At 39.4% G+C, this 16911-nt stretch overlaps 1 protein-coding gene and 1 long non-coding RNA gene across 4 annotated transcripts in view; one reads left to right on the top strand and one right to left on the bottom strand.

Moving 5' to 3' along the window:
* Positions 1-706: 706 nt before the first annotated feature.
* On the top strand, positions 707-16675 carry LOC125918946 (uncharacterized). 2 transcript variants are annotated; one of them, XR_007456631.1, is made up of 3 exons: positions 707-920; positions 7610-7698; positions 16586-16675. It is a non-coding gene; the product is annotated as an uncharacterized LOC125918946 (long non-coding RNA). The 2 variants fall into 2 exon arrangements; XR_007456632.1 differs by lacking the exon at positions 16586-16675 and adding an exon at positions 12037-12131.
* The window catches only part of PKP2 (plakophilin 2), a 92656-nt gene continuing 90228 nt past the window's right edge, over positions 14484-16911 (bottom strand). Inside the window, exons 12-13 of one of the 2 annotated variants that reach the window (XM_049625270.1) lie at positions 15013-15100; positions 14484-14648 (exon numbers count right to left, since the gene is read on the bottom strand). In XM_049625270.1, coding sequence (XP_049481227.1) covers positions 14580-14648; positions 15013-15100 — 157 coding nt within the window. In that variant the 3' untranslated portion in view covers positions 14484-14579. Of the gene's footprint in view, positions 14649-14731; positions 15101-16911 lie in introns of those variants that run through there. The other variant, XM_049625271.1, reaches the window with a different exon arrangement.

Below are 16911 nucleotides of genomic sequence, written 5' to 3' on the forward strand. Positions count from 1 at the left end.
GTTGTGGCGGTTTGATCTTCTATCCAAACCACTGAAACTTTCTCCGTATCAGCAATAAGTCTGTTTTGCTTTTTTATCAAGAACTTTTCCTTTGCATTCACAACTTGGCTAATTGTTTGGTGCAAGAGGCCTGGCTTTTGGCATCTCTTGGCTTTCAACATGTCTTCCTCACCGAGCTTAATCATTTATAGCTTTGGATTGAAAGTGAGAGATGTGCAACTCTTCCCTTCACTTGAACACTTAGAGGCCACGGTAGGGTTATTAATTGGCCTAGTTTCAATCTGTGTCTCAGGGAATAGAGAGGCCTGGAGGAGAGACATGGGGGAATGGCCGGTTGGTGGAGCAGTCAGAACACACACATTTATCAATTAAGTTTGCTGTCTTATGTGGGTATGATTCACAATGCCCTAAAACAATTACAATAGTAACATCAAAGATCACTGATCACAGGTGACCATAACAAAGATCACTGATCACAGGTGACAAAAACTTTGAAATATTGTGAGAATTATCAAAATATGGCACACAGGCATGAGGTGAACAGAATGCCGTTGAAAAAATGGCATTGATCGACGTGCTTGATGCAGGGTTGCCAAAACCTTCAATATGTAAAAAAACACACTATCTGGAAAGCGCGATAAAGCCAAGTGCAATAAAAGGAGGTATGCCAGTAATCTCAATTTAACCAGTCTGTGGATATGGGCTTTTTCCAGGAAGGGGGTGTTATCTTGGGTTTATGGCTATCTTTAGCCAAAAGCAAGTCCCAGAGAGGGACTCAGCTCAGAGACAGCGTTTACTAACACTCCCAAAAGCTGGGGGTGTGTGCTCAAAACCTGGGGTCAGGGATCCTGGTGGGACACAACAGCCTCTAAGGAGAGATGGGGATGGGACAAATGTGTGTGACTCTGCTCAGAGTTCTGGTACGTTTTTAAAAATTTTTTTAATGTTTTTTTTTTTTTAATGATTTTTGAGAGAGAGAGAGAGAGAGAGAGAGAGAGAGAGAGAGAGAAGAAGCGAGCGTGAGTGGGGGAGGGGCAGAGAGACGGAGCTGCAGAATCTGAAGCAGCTGTCAGCACAGAGGCTTTCATTTTTTAATCATGGAAGCTTATCTTTAATTTTTAAATTAGTTTTAAACTTTTAAATCATGACATATATCATACTAGAGAACTCACAATATATGTATACCAAATACCCCATTTCCAATACCTTGGAATCGCCCACATAAATCTCCTTACTTGTATCCTTCTCTCCAGAGGTAACTGCTGACCTAAGTCTGGTGTTAATCATTTACTAGCTACTCTTTTTAGCTTTTTTTTTTTTTAATTTAAAAATTTTTTAAAAATAAGGACACCAGTCAGATTGGGTTAGGGGACACAATTCAACCTACAATATGATTTTTTTTCTCATAAACATCTTTATTTCAAGCGTTCTTAAACACAGCTCTGCGTGCATTACAGAAAGGTTGTCGTGTCCATTTACTGATATAGCACTGTGCTCAACGCAGCAAGCAAGGAGCAAATATCTTCTTTACGTGTGTTCTTAAATATTTCTTGACATGCATTCTTTTAATGATTTTTAAAGACACAGAAATATCTATTCCTAATCAATATTTTTTTAGCTTAGTTTTTGAAATTTATATAAATGGAGTCATCCTACTTCAGTGTTTTTTTGCCTAACATGCTAACCAGAGCCTTAATCTCTAATTGTTGACTTCTAGGCAATGGCACAGACCAGATATAAATATCCTCCTCAATTAGGAACTTTTTGTTTTGATAGAAATGTCTTCCACCTAATCAGACTCTGTTGGCCTACAATGACTGGATGGCTTTTGTCAGAGCATAATTAATATTACAAAAATTTTTCAAAAATAAAATGCTTTATTATTGTTTAATAAACTGTGATTCTACAGTAGAAAGACTATATGAGGAAATACTGTCTTTAAAAATATTGGGAGGGGTGCTTGGGTGGCTCAGTCGGTTGAGCATCTGACTTCAGCTCAGGTCATGATCTCACGGCTTGTGAGTTCAAACTCGAGCCCCACGTCAGTCTCTGGGCTGACAGCTCAGAGCCTGGAAAGCCTGCTTTGGATTCTGTGTCTCCCTCTCTCTGCACCTATCCCACTCCACTCTCTTGCTCTCTCAAAAATAAATAAAAACGTTAAAATTTTTTAAAAAATTATGGGGTTAAAAGGATACGCAAATCTAATAATAACCGTGGTATACAGAAACAAATTTTGTGTATAAGCATGTCATGAATAACTCTGATTATCTGGGTTTTATTGCTGTGATTTTCAAACATGGGGCCTCAGCCCAGAACACACCTATTCAAAATAATGAATCACGGGCAGTGAGTCAAGAAATGTTGAACTTTAGTCTACAACTCTAACAATGAGGAGTTTGGCTAATCGCTTGGGTTTTTATAGTACACTAATGTTGTGAAGAGTTTTTTAAAAAAGATTAATTTGCCAAGTATAGCATTGTTAGAAATGACCTTTCTGTAATGGTTTATCTAACGAAGAAGAAATTCCTACAAGACACTTTGGCCCTGAGTATAATTTCAAGTAGCTAAACACAGAACAAATCAATGGCTTTAATTATCTACTAGCCAAAATTTAACTAAAACTCTTGAAAGCAAAACCCCCAGTAGGGGTCTGTTCAAAAGTGATTTAAAAACATCTAAAACTGCTAAGTTTTCCTGATTCAGAAAAATTTCTTTGAAGTAGGATATAAATTCAAGACCTGGAAGTGCCTTTCATTTCCCATGAGTTCAAATCTATTACGTTCTCAGGGACAATGGGTTTTTCCCCAGGAGGGAAAAAGGAAGAATGTGTGTTTTTTTCCCCCAAAGGAATGCTGTCTCTAATTTTTAATTATTGTAGACTTTTTGTATCAGGGCCAAAAGTCAGCAATGTCCATACGATGTTTGGCTTTATAAGTAATAAAGTTAACACATTAATTTCTGTGTGTGTGTGTGCTTACTTGCAAGATTCAGTTAACTCTAATCAGGCAGCAGAGATTTGTTGCAATCTCACTTGGTATGTGTGATTGTGTGTGTATACATATGAGTAAGTAGTTCACCCCACTAAAGATAACGAAATGTCGTTAGAGGTTGAGGAAGGGGACTAGGTAGCAGAAAAAACATGTGCTTCCAAAGTCCTATTACTCTAAGGATAATCTGTGAGAAAGGACAGAGAGAGGTCATCTGTGGTTTGGGTGGTTCCTGTAGAATCAAAAGGAACCAGCACGTAGACCCCCCTGGAATCTCTAGGACTATGATCACACCTGTGATAGCATTTTGGTCCTGGATTTCACACCAAACGAACTTAGCCATCCTAAGATGGTAAGTCTGCTTTTCCTATTTTTACTTCTTTATATAACTTACTTTAAATTTTATTATTTTTTTTAATTCCGGTAGAATTAAATATATTATATTAGTTTCAGGTATACTGTTTTCTTTAGTTATATAAGTGACTTTGTGGCCCTGAAAAGACTGTAGCTATCATAGGAAAGATGACATAAGTAAGTCAAAATAATAATTTTAATACTTCTATGTACACCTAGAGACAAGTTTTAAAATCATCATTATAATCTGTCTCTGTTTGTTATTTCACACATTCAACATAATTAAGGGTATCTGGCATTTTGTGCTTGTGATTTTATTTATTTATTAAACTTTATTTATTTATTTATCTTTTAGTAATCTCTACACCCAATGTGGGGTTTGAACTCATGACCCCGGGATCAAGAGTCCCATGCTCTTCTGACTGAGCCGGCCAGGCACCCCTGTAGCTGTGATATGAAATAATTAATTAATGTTAGTCTTGTGATTTTTATGAGGAAGGTATTTGCTTTAGTTCATAAATAGTATTTGACTATCTAAAGGAATTGGATATTTCAAGTCTTTATCCTCAGGTTTTTTTAGCACCATTTAACTGCTTGGAAAAGTTTAGCTAAATATCTGTATGATGTAACATGTATGAAGGCCTTGAGATACATTGAAATTTTGTGATTATTGTTTAACATGCTTAACTGAATGTAATTAATTAAGGTGTTCATTATTTGGAGTAAATTACTCTGTTAAACTTATTAGAATACCAACCAAAGAGCAAGTAAAAATTTCATAGAAAACTTATATTTGTATGTAAAACAACCAGATATTTAAGGTGAGCTCAATATTTAAGAAATACAAATCTTGTGGTGCCTGGGCGGCTCAGTTGGTTAAGTGTCCGACATCGGCTCAGGTCATGATCTCACAGTCTGTCAGTTCAAGACCAGCATCGGGCTCTGTGCTGACAGCTGGGAGCCTGGAGCCTGCTTTGGATTCTGTGTCTCCTTCTCTCTCTGCCCCTCCCCCACTCACGCTCTGTCTCTGTCTCGTCAAAAATAAATAAACATTAAAAAAAAACAAATACAGGGGCGCCTGGGTGGCTCAGTCGGTTAAGTGGCCGACTTCGGCTCAGGTCATGATCTCGCCGTCCGTGAGTTCGAGCCCCACGTCAGGCTCTGTGTTGACAGCTCAGAGCCTGGAGCCTGTTTCAGATTCTGTGTCTCCCTCTCTCTGACCCTCCCCCGTTCATGCTCTGTCTCTCTCTGTCTCAAAAATAAATAAATGTTAAAAAAAAAAAAAAAGCAAATACAATTCTTTATGATATACTAAAGGTCCCTTTTTAATGTTAAAGAACACAGTTAACAACTAGGCTCTTTTGGGAAACAGATTTCCCCAATTCCTAGCAAATATAAGTGACTGGAATACTATACCAGGTTCAGTGCAGAAAACAGAATTCACTCTAAGTATATGAATCTAAAGGACTTTGGATGTTCACACACTCATGGAAGAGTGGGAAGAACAGAAGTCAGGAGGCCAGCTGCTACGGTTCCTACCATCACATCTGTCATCGTCATGACTGCCAACACTCGTGAGGCTGGTGACTGGACATTGGTACACTTAACATCTGTTGGGACTTGCTTGCCAAACACAACAATAGCTAGAACATGGCCTCTGCCTTCCTACCCACCTGCATCATGTTGGCAGAACCCCAGCTGCACCCAAAACTCTAGCAGCAGGAGAGTGTAAATGTAGTTCCTTGCATTCTAGCTCCTGTGACACAGGAGGGAATTTACAAGAGGTGGGATGGGGTGCTGGGTGCCCAAAGACAAGATCCATTAAGCAAATTCCACAAATCAATATAGGCCTATTTATTATGACTTGGTATTATTTTCTTTTTTTTTAATTTTTAACATTTATTTATATTTGAGAGAGAGCAGAGCACAAGCAGGTGAGGGGCAGAGAGAGAGGGAGACACAGAATCCAAAGGAGGCTCCAGGCTCCAAGCTGTCAGCACAGAGCCCGATGGAGGGCTGGAACTCATGAACCGTGAGATCATGATCTGAGCCTAAGTCAGACGCTTAACTGACTCAGCCACTCAGGCGCCCAGTATTATTTTCTAACACTACAATAAGCAGGTCAGAAATTGGATGCCTTTTATCAGAGTTCCTATGGGACACAGGGTATTGGGCAGCTGTAGATGGTTTTCCAGTAGAGGTTTTAAAAATGTCTGTGACCTGGGGTGCTTGAGGCTCAGTCATTTGAGCGTCTGATTCTTGGTTTCTGTTCAAGTCATGATTTCACGGTTGGTGAGTTCAAGCCCCACATCGGGCTCTGCACTGACAGCACGGAGCTTGCTTGGGATTCTCTCTCTCCCTCTCTTTCTCTCTCTCAAAATAAATAAACTTTAAAAACATTAACAAATAAAAAAAATAGAAATGTTTGTGACCTAAATTAGGCCACCTAATGGCTCTTCATTTTGCAGAAACTGTTTCCTCTTGACATTTGTCAGCAAATACATTGTAGAAAACAGGCTTCTCTAATCACATAGTTTTACAAGGATTGTATTTCACGTACTTTTTCCCCTCTAGGCAATATGACCCAGGGTGTGCTTCCCAGAGGAAAGATGACACCATTTGGCCAAACCTGTACCTTCCAGTTCCCTCTTGAAAATGTATCTTTCTACTGAGCAGAATTAATTCACAATGTGGCTGAAGACTGCTTTGTAAAGTGCCTTATCAACAGAATAAATGAATCCAAGTTTAAAATTAATTCACCAAAGTTACTTCTCTTCTTCTGTATATTGGCTAGCAGTTTAATCTTCTAGGTGGCTTTTTGATCTAGGACAGAAGCACTGTATCTTCTGGTTTGGAAATTTTCTTAATTTGATTTTGCTCTGTATAATAGTGCCGAGAAGTAATAGTTAGAATTAAGTTTGATTGTGAGATATAAAACCTAAAATAATAATAGCTTATACCCAATAAAGTGTATTTCTCTCTCATGTGTGCAGTGTCTGAAGGTGAGTGGCCCAGAGCTCGTATGACGGAGTTTCACCGAGATCACTGTGCTGCCACACCAGAGTGTGGCCTTCATCCTTGTGGTCCTGGTAGGGAGTATCAGCATTCCAGGCAGAATGGCTAACGGGGAAAAATGAGGGTAAAGGGCATGTGCCCACGGTCTTCAGGAAGGTTTTGAGAGACTGTAGGATTACACTTCCATGCCACTGGCTAGCATTTAGTCATATGCTTTCAACTTGACTGCCAGCGGGAGCAGGGAAATGCAGTTTTTACTCTGGGTACCATGTGACCTGTCAATACTCTATTGTGTTGGGAAAAGCTGAGAGAGGGTGTAGTGGGGGCAATGAGCAGTCTATGCCACATCAAACTTTAATACAAACATAAAACATTTTTTAAAGTTTATTTCTGAGATATAGGGAGACAGAATGTGAGCAGGGTAGAGGCAGAGAGAGAGACATACACAGAATTGGAAGCAGGCTCCAGGCTCTGAGCTGTCAGCACAGAGCCCGACGCGGGGCTCGGACTCACGAGTCATGAGATCATGACCTGAGCTGAAGTCAGACGCTCAACCTACTGAGCCACCAAGGTGCCCCTAAACATTTACTTTTGAAGAGTGTCAGAATACTTTTAAAAAAAGATCATTTTTTTTTTTTTCAGGAAAGGACATTAAGTTTTACTGTTTGACCTGAAGTGTTATTTACCATAAGTGGCACAAATGCCTTTAATAGAAAAGCTTACTCAGTATTTCCAGCTGGGTTAGCATGAACATATTGTCTCCTGCTGCAACTCTCACAGTAAGGGGAGTCTTTTCACTTTGTGCCCCTAGCAGGTTTCCCTGATCTGAGTTGTTCTAGAGGACAGAGTTTGGTGTAGAAACAGGTCAAGAGATTGGGGTTGTGCATGACGGATCAGAAGAAAAGTGAGCGGGGCCACCTGGGTGGCTCAGTTGGTTGAGCAACTGACTCTTGGTTTTGGCTCAGGTCATGATCTCACGGTTCATGGGATTTGTTTGTGGGATCAAGCCCTGCTTTGGGCTCCGTGCTGACAGCACGGAGCCTACTTGGGATTTCCTCCCTCCCTCTCTCTCCACCCCTCCCCTGCTTGCTTGTGCTCTCTCAAAATAAATAAATAAATTTACCAAAGAAAGTGAGAGAAACCAGGAGGCACGAGGAGGGGCTGGAGGGGGAGAGGAGATTTAGCAGGTGATTTTCCCTCTCTCTTATCACTTCCTGTTTCATCACGATGAAATTTGTTTTCTGCTCTAACAGGATTCCTGGGCCACTGTGAGGAGGAGAATGGAGACAGGAGGAGGAAGTTGAAGTGCTGGGTGCTTCTATAGGAAGTAGTAAAGGCTCCTGTAAGTATTGAGTGCTGAGGCACCAAGAATGATGAAAACATCACCTTATTTTATTCCCTCAAAAATCCTGTGAAGCAGTCATTGTCAACTCCACTTCACCAAGGAGGTGAAACACCCAGAAAGTTAAAGTAACTCCCAGAGTCACACATCCGGTGAGAGGTAAAGTCAGAATTCAAATCCATGTTGTGTCTACTGGCTAAACTGATGTCTCACTGAGAAAATGAGATTATCCAAACACCTCAGGCTCAGGCCAACTTTCTTCCAAGATGGCTTGCTCAATGAAGGTATAACTTGGGTTCCATAATTACTAGTTAAAGGTGAGGAAGGACAGGGGTCAAGAAAGGGAGAATGAAAAAGAGAGGCACCGTACCTCCGAAGTGATTTTACTCCACACCTACTGTTTGGCTGAGCACCTGCTTTACGATCTTCTTTCATCACATTCTCTTTGAAATCACGACTACTGGTTTAACTGCAGTTCCTAGCTCTTCTATCCTCTTTGTCCACAAACCCTCACAGACTTTGTCCTAAATGCAACAGCCACGGCAGCCAAACTCGCACTTTTACCAGCAGTGTTTAAGCGCACACTTCTCTTAGAAGCCAAATGAAGTCAGTTTGCTAACAAATGTATTTTTTCCTCTTTGAGTGTCCCTACAGATGGCAGGCAATGGTGGTTGACTATTCTGCAGCCCTTTTTGTCCTTGCCCAATTAAACCCTGACTTTGTTCAAGTATTCCCCATCCCTGAATTTTGGGGGAGGCAGGCCCAGACTTGGGCGAAATGTGCCTGGTTTGAGAAAGGAACAGTAGCTTCATTTTCCTAACTAGGAGTTGAGTTAGGAATTGACAGGTGATATAATTCTGGGTGATATGAAATGAGGGATATCTGATGGAGGCTTCTGGGAAAGTTTTCTTCACTTATTGAAAAAAGGAGGCAAGAAAGGAATGTTTACTCTTCTGGCCTTAGGACATGGCCCTGAAATGATGGGATGTTTGGAACTGCTACAACCATTTTGTCAACATGGAGACATCAACCAGGGGCGAATGCTGACGAAAGCAGAGCAGAAAGACTAAAGGAATCTAGATTATTTTTATTTCTTTAAAGTTTATTTATTTTGAGTGAGAGAGAGAGAGAGAGAGAGAGAGCAAGCGAGCGAGCATGAGCAGGATAGGGGCAGAGAGAAAGGGAGAGAGGACCCTAAGCAGTCTCCACACTGCCAGGGCAGAGCCCAACGCGGAACTCGAACTCAGAAACTGTGAGATCATGACCTGAGCCGAAACCAAGAGTCAACGCTGACCAACCTACCCAGGAGCCCCAGAAATCTAGATTCTTGATGACTTCAATGAGCTGCTGAAATAAGCAAGCCCAAGCCTGAACATGGTCTTATTGTTACATGACATAAAAACATTAATTGTTTAAGTCACTTGAGTTGAACTTTTTTGTACCTAAATGCAAATGAAGCATTGTAAGTGATAAAGTAGGAGACACAGGACAGGAGATGAGGAACTGGGTCACAGTAGGTGTGAGTCACCAAAAGAGGTGGGAATGTGCTACTTAATGTCACACGTAATTCTTATAGAAAGCTGTTCAGGCAATACCACAAAAATAGATTACTTCTATATTTTAAATTAGGACCTGCAAAAATCTCCAATTAGAGCAAGAGGTAAAACAAATTCACGAGGAAAAATGTCTTTGTCAGTTTTCTAAATATTAAAATTTTTACACACTTATTAAAGGATATCAATTGTGACAACTCCCTCTGGCTAAAAATGAAGGTATCTTCTTAATAATCCTCTGCCTCTCAGGCTAACCATTCTTGTTTTATGAGAAAGCCCTATTCCAGAAGATCTGTAGGAGTCTAGAGCTGCCCAGCTGTCACCCTATAGCATGATGAAGTTCATTCTCCAGGAAATGAATTTTCTTTTCCCAGATAACGCAAAGGATACTTTTAACTGTGCAAGTGTCCATCACAGGGAAGTCAGTTTCATTTTGATCTGTGAGCACTTCCTTATAAAAGTGCATCTCACTGGTCCTTAGCTCTAGGAATAAATGTTCAATACATGTATGTTGAAAGATAATTAAAAGTGGAACTCTTCCTTTTGTTTTTTCCCTAAAGTAAAACACCCAAAGGATTAGTTGTTACTGGGAAGAACATCCTATTATAGTTGTAGGAAAATCTGCAAGTTTGGACCTGTTTTTTATTCCTTGCCAGATGCATTGTATCTTAGTAGCTTAGAGGCAAAATTCAGGCTTCTGAGAGATTTAACTGCTTCTTGGTGTGAGATTTATGACAAGGTTTGATCAGCTGGATGTAGGAATGTCTGTTGCTGCCTCAGCCTGCTCCTCTGGGCTAATAACTGCCTTCTGAGTTACTTTCCTGTCTGCAGATTCCCGCCACACTCCAGGTGGGAATGAAACATGTTGAAGAAGCTTCTGAGAAGTCTTACAATCAATCTTTGTATAACTCAGTCCTTCCCAAACGTATTTGATTATGGGATATTCCTTTTCATAGAACACCTGTAAATACCTCCCCAAAGACTTGTGTCCTGAGGAACAGACATTCAGAATCATTTGTCTGGACTGTGTTTGTTTTCCTCATTTTTACCTGGTCTTCTAAGGGGTGTGTGTGTGTGTGTGTGTGTGTTCTGGGGGTGGAGGAGGTTGGGGCTTTTAATGAACCAACCATATCTGAAAAGACAAACTCAAAAGAGATGGATTAAAAAGAAAAGAACCTCCAAACCAGAGAATTCCAAGTAATGTAAGTTAGCATTTATTGGCTGCATACTGTCAAGACGCTTTTAAAAATTTTTTTAAAATATTTCGTTTTGAGAGAGCGAGAGAGACAGAGTGTGAGCAGGGGACTGGTAGAGAGACAGAGGGAGACAGAATCCCAAGCAGGCTCCAGGTTCTGACCTGATGCAGGATCACGACCTGAGCTGAAGTCGGATGCTCAACCAGCTGAGCCACCTAGGCACCCCTGTCAGACTCTGTTTTAAATACTTTACAACTATGAACACATTTAACCCTCAAAAGAACCCAATGAAGTAATTCTACTATCATTCTCATCTATCAAATAAAGAAGGCTGAGACTCAGAGTGAGTAAGAAATTTACCCCAGCTATCAAATGGGGAAGTCACACTTTGTGCTCAGACTGTCTGGTTCTACAATCAGTCCTCTTCACCATTATGTCAGACTGTCCGCTTAACTCTTCAGAGAGATCCCCACATTCCCCAGCATGGAGACACATTTTCCATTTTTGGTCTCCAAGGAACCCCTGGTGAGGAGCTAACCCACCTGGCTTTATATGGCCTGCCAGCACTTTTGGGCTATGTTTCTTTGGAATGTAACCTCTCTGCTTCACATCATTTTCATGTATAAAATGTAAAAAAAAAAAAAAAAAAAAGAAAAAGAAAAAGAAAGGAGTATATACCTCACAAGGAGTCTGTGAGTCTGTGAGGGGTGCTCCATACATGTCACTACTGTCTACTCAGACCTACTCTCCCAGGTCTCTACTTACCGGCCCTGGTGTGTCCTCTACTTGGTTAGAGTAAGACTGCCAACTTTTATACAATGGTCCTTCAGGTATTTAAAGACAGGTAACATGGCACCTTTCTTCCAGGCAAACTATTGCTGGATTCTTTAACTGTGTCTCCTGACTATGGCTTCAGAATGCTTTCCCTTCAGCTCTTAAACAGCTCTTTTACTAACATACGGCATTTTGATCTCTCTTTCCTGAATATATCATATGAAGAGTTTTCCTTTTTCTTATAGTCCTTAAAAGGTTGAAGTTTATTTCATGAGAGATGAAAACTGTCAGGACCACTGTAAACTAAAACGTTACATCTAAAGGAGAATTTTATTTGGAAAATTCTGTTTCCTTTTTTAAAATTTATTTTCTCTTCCACAACAAATACTTTAATGCAACGGTTACTGGGGTGAGTTACAGGGTGATGCTGAACTGAATGAGTGACTGCATATTTTTCTTCTCTGTCACTTTAAGGAGGAACTGACCAGATGCCCTCTAAATTCTGTCTTAATCCTCAGATCCCGATTTGAGGCTTCTGCAATTTTGTTCCAAGTACAAACATGCTGAAGTCATCCCCATTTCAAAGCATAAGTTCTTTACACATTTTAGAGGAAATTTCATTTATAACTACAGTACAAATAAGTTATATGTATATGTATATAAGGATATACTTAAATATATGTATTTCCTATTTCCTTTTTTTATTCTAAGAAATTGCTTCTTCGGAGGGTGATTACATTTGTTTTAAAGAGGCTTATCTATCTTCTAATGCTGCTTCTTTTCCTGTTTGACATGTTAATCCCCTATCTTGCCAGATAACCCTTTGGTGACTTCCATCAGATATAAACAAATGCTTCCAGCGATGGAAATCCAGGGCAGCAACCTTCTATATTCCAGAATGCCATTAAGAATTCTTGACAAGGCAGCAGCCCTTTGGAACTCTCAGCACAAATACACGAAAAGACTCTGCTCAGCCTGTCAGTTCCCTTGATGACACGGGCAAGGTCAGGATATGCATTAAAAAAAAAAGAACTTTTTGTGTGGAACTGTGATCCAAATGGATATTCAACCACACAAGGATCTCCTCAGAGGTGTCTACAGAGTAAAGTAGTGAGGTTTTGGTAATCAGGGTGAACAAAGCAGGACATGAGGATCAGACAGAGTCTATCCTTTCAGGGTCACAGACCCACTCAAATTTACTAAAATCTAACACATTCATAGGTCTCTCCTTTTTTACAAGCTTTAGTCATTAGCCAGTCCCATTTTCTTATAGGAAGTATTTGTTAGTAAAGAATTTAGGCATTAATTAGGGAAGGAATAGAAATAATTACAAAGTATTAAATCCTTAGCAACTGAAGTTTATAAGGTCAAGTCCTCAAATGTCATGTCAATCATACCATATATACCACAATACACAATAATCAGACATACACAGATACCAATGCAGGCAACATTATTTTGCCTCCTTTCGTGTTTAAAGTCATTGAAGGCTTTACTAGTGCTTTAAAAACCATAGAAACTTCTTGAACATACTTCAGTTATCTGGAGGAATAAATATGCTCCAAATGCTGTACTCATCAAAACTCTGAAAAAACAGATGATTTCTCTCTTTGGTATTTAAAAATTGACATCTGGGGGCGCCTGGGTGACTCAGTTGGTTAAGCGTCCGACTTTAGCTCAGGTCATGACCTCACGGTTTGTGGGTTTGAGACCCATATCAGGCTCTGTGCTGAAAGCTCAGAACCTGGAGCCTCCTTCGGATTCTGTGTCTCCCTCTCTCTCTGCCCATCCCCCGCCCGTTCTCTCTCTCTCTCTCTCTCTCTCTCAAAAATAAACATTTAAAAATTTAAAAAAGAAATTGGTATTTAATCTCATTTTGAACTAGGTTAGAAACCTAAGTCTTCTCCATTGAGCTTTTAAAATTAAAATAATTTTAATGCCTAAATGTAATAAAGACTTAAGCACATATTCAAATTGAAAATGGGAATTTATTTTCTATTACACTTTTCTGGCCAAAAGGAGCTGAAAGACATTTTTCCTTCCTACTTTCTTACAGCAAACATTGTTGGATTTTTTTAAAAAAAGCAAAATATAACAGAATTGTAATTGAGAAGACTAATTCTATGGAAATGGTATTAATCAGAGCTCAGTTAAAAGAACACCTGACAGAGTGTTTGCTTCAACAAATGAGGTTGTCAACTTTTCAACATTAGTGTTTCTCATATCATTTCTGGGTGGCCTTGAAATATTTTCCCTCAATATAACGTCTTCATTTTTTGCTCTAGAGTTTCCTTCATTTAAAATAATGGCTTGAGGAAGATCACATGAGATTTAGAGGCTCTGCGCTATTTTTTTAAATGTTGGGCAAAGTTGGGCTGGTTGATAATGAATGCAATTCATTAAAATGAACTGTGTTTTCAGTGCCCTGGGCTCACCCAGCTGTTTGAGAGGTTTTGGTTCCTCTTGGAGTTGAAGAGTATAGAGTCCATTTTTCTATCAGCCCATGGCAGTAACTGAAAAAGTCCAGGAGATAGATCACACTGAATCCTACTATTCAGAAGAGATTTGCATTTAATGGTGTTGTTATTCATATTTTCCTTGAGCAAGAAAAGCATTTACATGGTGTTTAGAGGGAACACTGAATTTCATAAGCACAGCTGCCTTTGAAAAGATTTTTAAAGTTGCTATGATCACTTCATTTCAATTTCACTTTCTTAGAGTCATGCACGCTGTGATCTAAAACTTTTAAGTTCATTTAAAATCAGAGAAAAAATATTCAAGAGGATAAAAACAAGCATAGAGTAAACAAACATATAATTTTGCCATTAAAATTTCTCCTGGATAACTCTGTCAGTATTCTTTGTCATTTCCATTCTGTTTCAACACCGCAGAACCACACACTCATAGCTCAAAGGTGAAACAACGTGCATTTGAGTGACAAAACATGGAAACTGGAAAGGAACATAAATGTAAATCAAACTTTTAAAATCCTAGTCATACAATGACTTCTTTCCTTATTCTGTTATGTCCATTCCACATGAATCCACGTTTTGGTTCCAGGAGGCCCTGTGCCATAAGCCCTGATCACAAAGACCACTACTGGTGGAGGATAAAATCAAGCCTGTTACCAGTGTCTACTGGTAGCAAACTTGCAAAAGTCTTCTGGAAAACTAATAGAATTATTATTCTGATTATTTGTGTTCTGGATTCTGGGGACCATGGAAATAGAAAAGGATAAGAAACAGGGCATGCTTTTTTGAGGTTTCTTGGGCTGGGAAGTAGAAAAATAGGTGTTTTCCTCTGGGGCTTTTTTATGGCTGCGGATGGTTGAGATTTCGGAGAGCTCTGTTTCATTTTCTCAGTCTTTAAGGGAGTGGTAGGCTTTGGCAGTCCGGCTGTTGACAAAATCTGTCTTCTTAAACTGAGCCTTTGGAATAAGCAAACATATGTGAAAGGTAACAACACTGTCATCCAAGAAAATGCAGTTTAAAAAAAAATTTGTTTTTTGAGAGAGAGAGAGAGACGGAGGGAGGGAGGGAGAACATGAGCAGGGGAGTGGCAGAGAGAGGGGAGTACAGAGGATCTGAAGAGGGCTCTGCACTGACAGTAGAGAGCCTGATATGGGGCTCAAACTCATGAACCATGAGATCATGACCTGAGCCAAAGTTGGCTCAACCCACTGAGCCACCCAGGTGCCCCAAGAAAACGTTAAATGTTTTTAGTGATCTCTCACCAGGGGACCACTATTATCTGCCTATTAACTGCAACACTCACCTTTCTAGTGTACTTACCTTCTTATAGGCATTATGGAGCTCCGTGTGCGTCCACAGAGAATAGAGGAGAACAGAAGCAGCTTTACTTGCCTTGTTGGAGGCATAACTGAAAAAAGGAAGAAAGCATTCTGAGATCAGTGAGAGTGTGTCAGGCTTCTGGATGCTGCCTCAGACGTTCCATAAATCTTTAACTGCTGTTGCTTGGTGGCCATCCATTAAGTCAGGTCACTCACCATGACAAGAGAATTGGATGGTGAGCTTTGAAGGCCAGGGGCCACACTAGGTTAAAAAAACCACTTTTTTTCATCTTTTAAAACCACTAGCACAGGGCTATCAGTTTATAGAGCATATTCCTGATATTTATAAGGAATATGTCCTTAGATTCCATAAATCCTTGAATTAACTTACAAAATAAAATTTGTATATTTGTATACACTATTTCCATTTATTTTATATTACATTAAACACAATTAAATATGTTTATATTAAATATTATACATATACTATTTGTAGAATAGAAATATATTAGTATGTTTATAATATATATTTATAGAATACAAACGCAGAAAAGCAGGACTGAAAAACATATATACCTCCTACACTACTCTATGAATTAGGAGTGATATTTTCAAGTTAATAAATTCTTGAAACATTTAAAATAGTTTCAAAATTTCTTTGTTCTTGTATAGAGCAAATGGAAAATGCACTCCTCTTATATAGCCAAGTCACCAAAGAAATGAACACTGTACTTACTAGTTTTTGATGTTTTACTTTTAAATTTGTACTGAACTTCCTATTTCTGGCTAAGGTTCTCTGCTTTCTTAGAGCTCTCTCTTTTCCATCACCTCAAATAGCATACAGCCAAATTTTGTCTTCTAACAAAGAAACAAAGCTTTTTTTCTAATGTTTATTTATTTATTTTGAGATACAGAGTGCATGAGCAGGGAGAGGAAGAGAGGGAGAGTGAGAGTCTCAAGCAGACACTGCACTGTCAGGGCAGAGCCCAATGTGGGACTCGAACTCACAAACCGTGAGATCATGACCTGAGCTGAAATCGTTGGATGCTTAACCAACTGAGTCACCCAGGGGCCCCCAAAGAAACAAAGATTTAATTTTTCATATCATGGGCGTTTGTAAACAGGCAACCACGAACTAAAAATGCAGTACTGTATGGAGAAGCACATCTTGGGGTCATTCTTTGGCTAAGAGCCTTTCTCTTCCATACCAGACTTGTATGAAGGGGAAGCCAAATCAGCACCTCACAGATTCTTTTAGTACTTCATGGAGTTCTTGGACTCACTTGCTAATACTGAAGTACCCATAAATCCATGAAGACTATGGGTCTCTGATATCTAAAATTGGAAAGTGTTCTTGAATTGCAAATGTTTTATATTCATAGTTTATCAATTGGTTGTTTGGCACTTTGAAATTATTTATTTGAAAAAAAAAATGCTATATATGGCAACTTATTTCCAGTCTAGCCCTTAAATTACAGGTCAGTTACCCAACACTCTCACAAGGACGGAAAAGCAGGCACATCTGGTAGAAGCTCCTTGTTGATTTTTTTTTTTTTTTTTTTTTTTTTTTCCAGACAGGGCATATGAGGACTGGTTCACAAATGGATGGACACTCAAGGCAAAAAGGAAGTAACAGAGTCAGACATCCCCATTTGTTGCTAAGCTATAAGAAGTTTGCAAAAGTTCTCATGTGCTTATGTCTGAATACTCAAATAATTAAAATCATAGGTCTTACTGAGATTTGCTTAGGAGCATGGATGACTACTTGGAATAGTCATTTCTGTTTTATACAGTAATCATTCAATCTTTCCACAAATTAAGTAACTGCTCTCTGCCAGGCGCTGGGGACAGGTGGATATTCTGACTTGGGGAACTCACATTCTAACCAGTGCTCCGTTTT

The sequence above is a fragment of the Panthera uncia genome, chromosome B4 (genome assembly GCF_023721935.1).
Source record: "Panthera uncia isolate 11264 chromosome B4, Puncia_PCG_1.0, whole genome shotgun sequence".
NCBI lineage: Eukaryota > Metazoa > Chordata > Mammalia > Carnivora > Felidae > Panthera > Panthera uncia.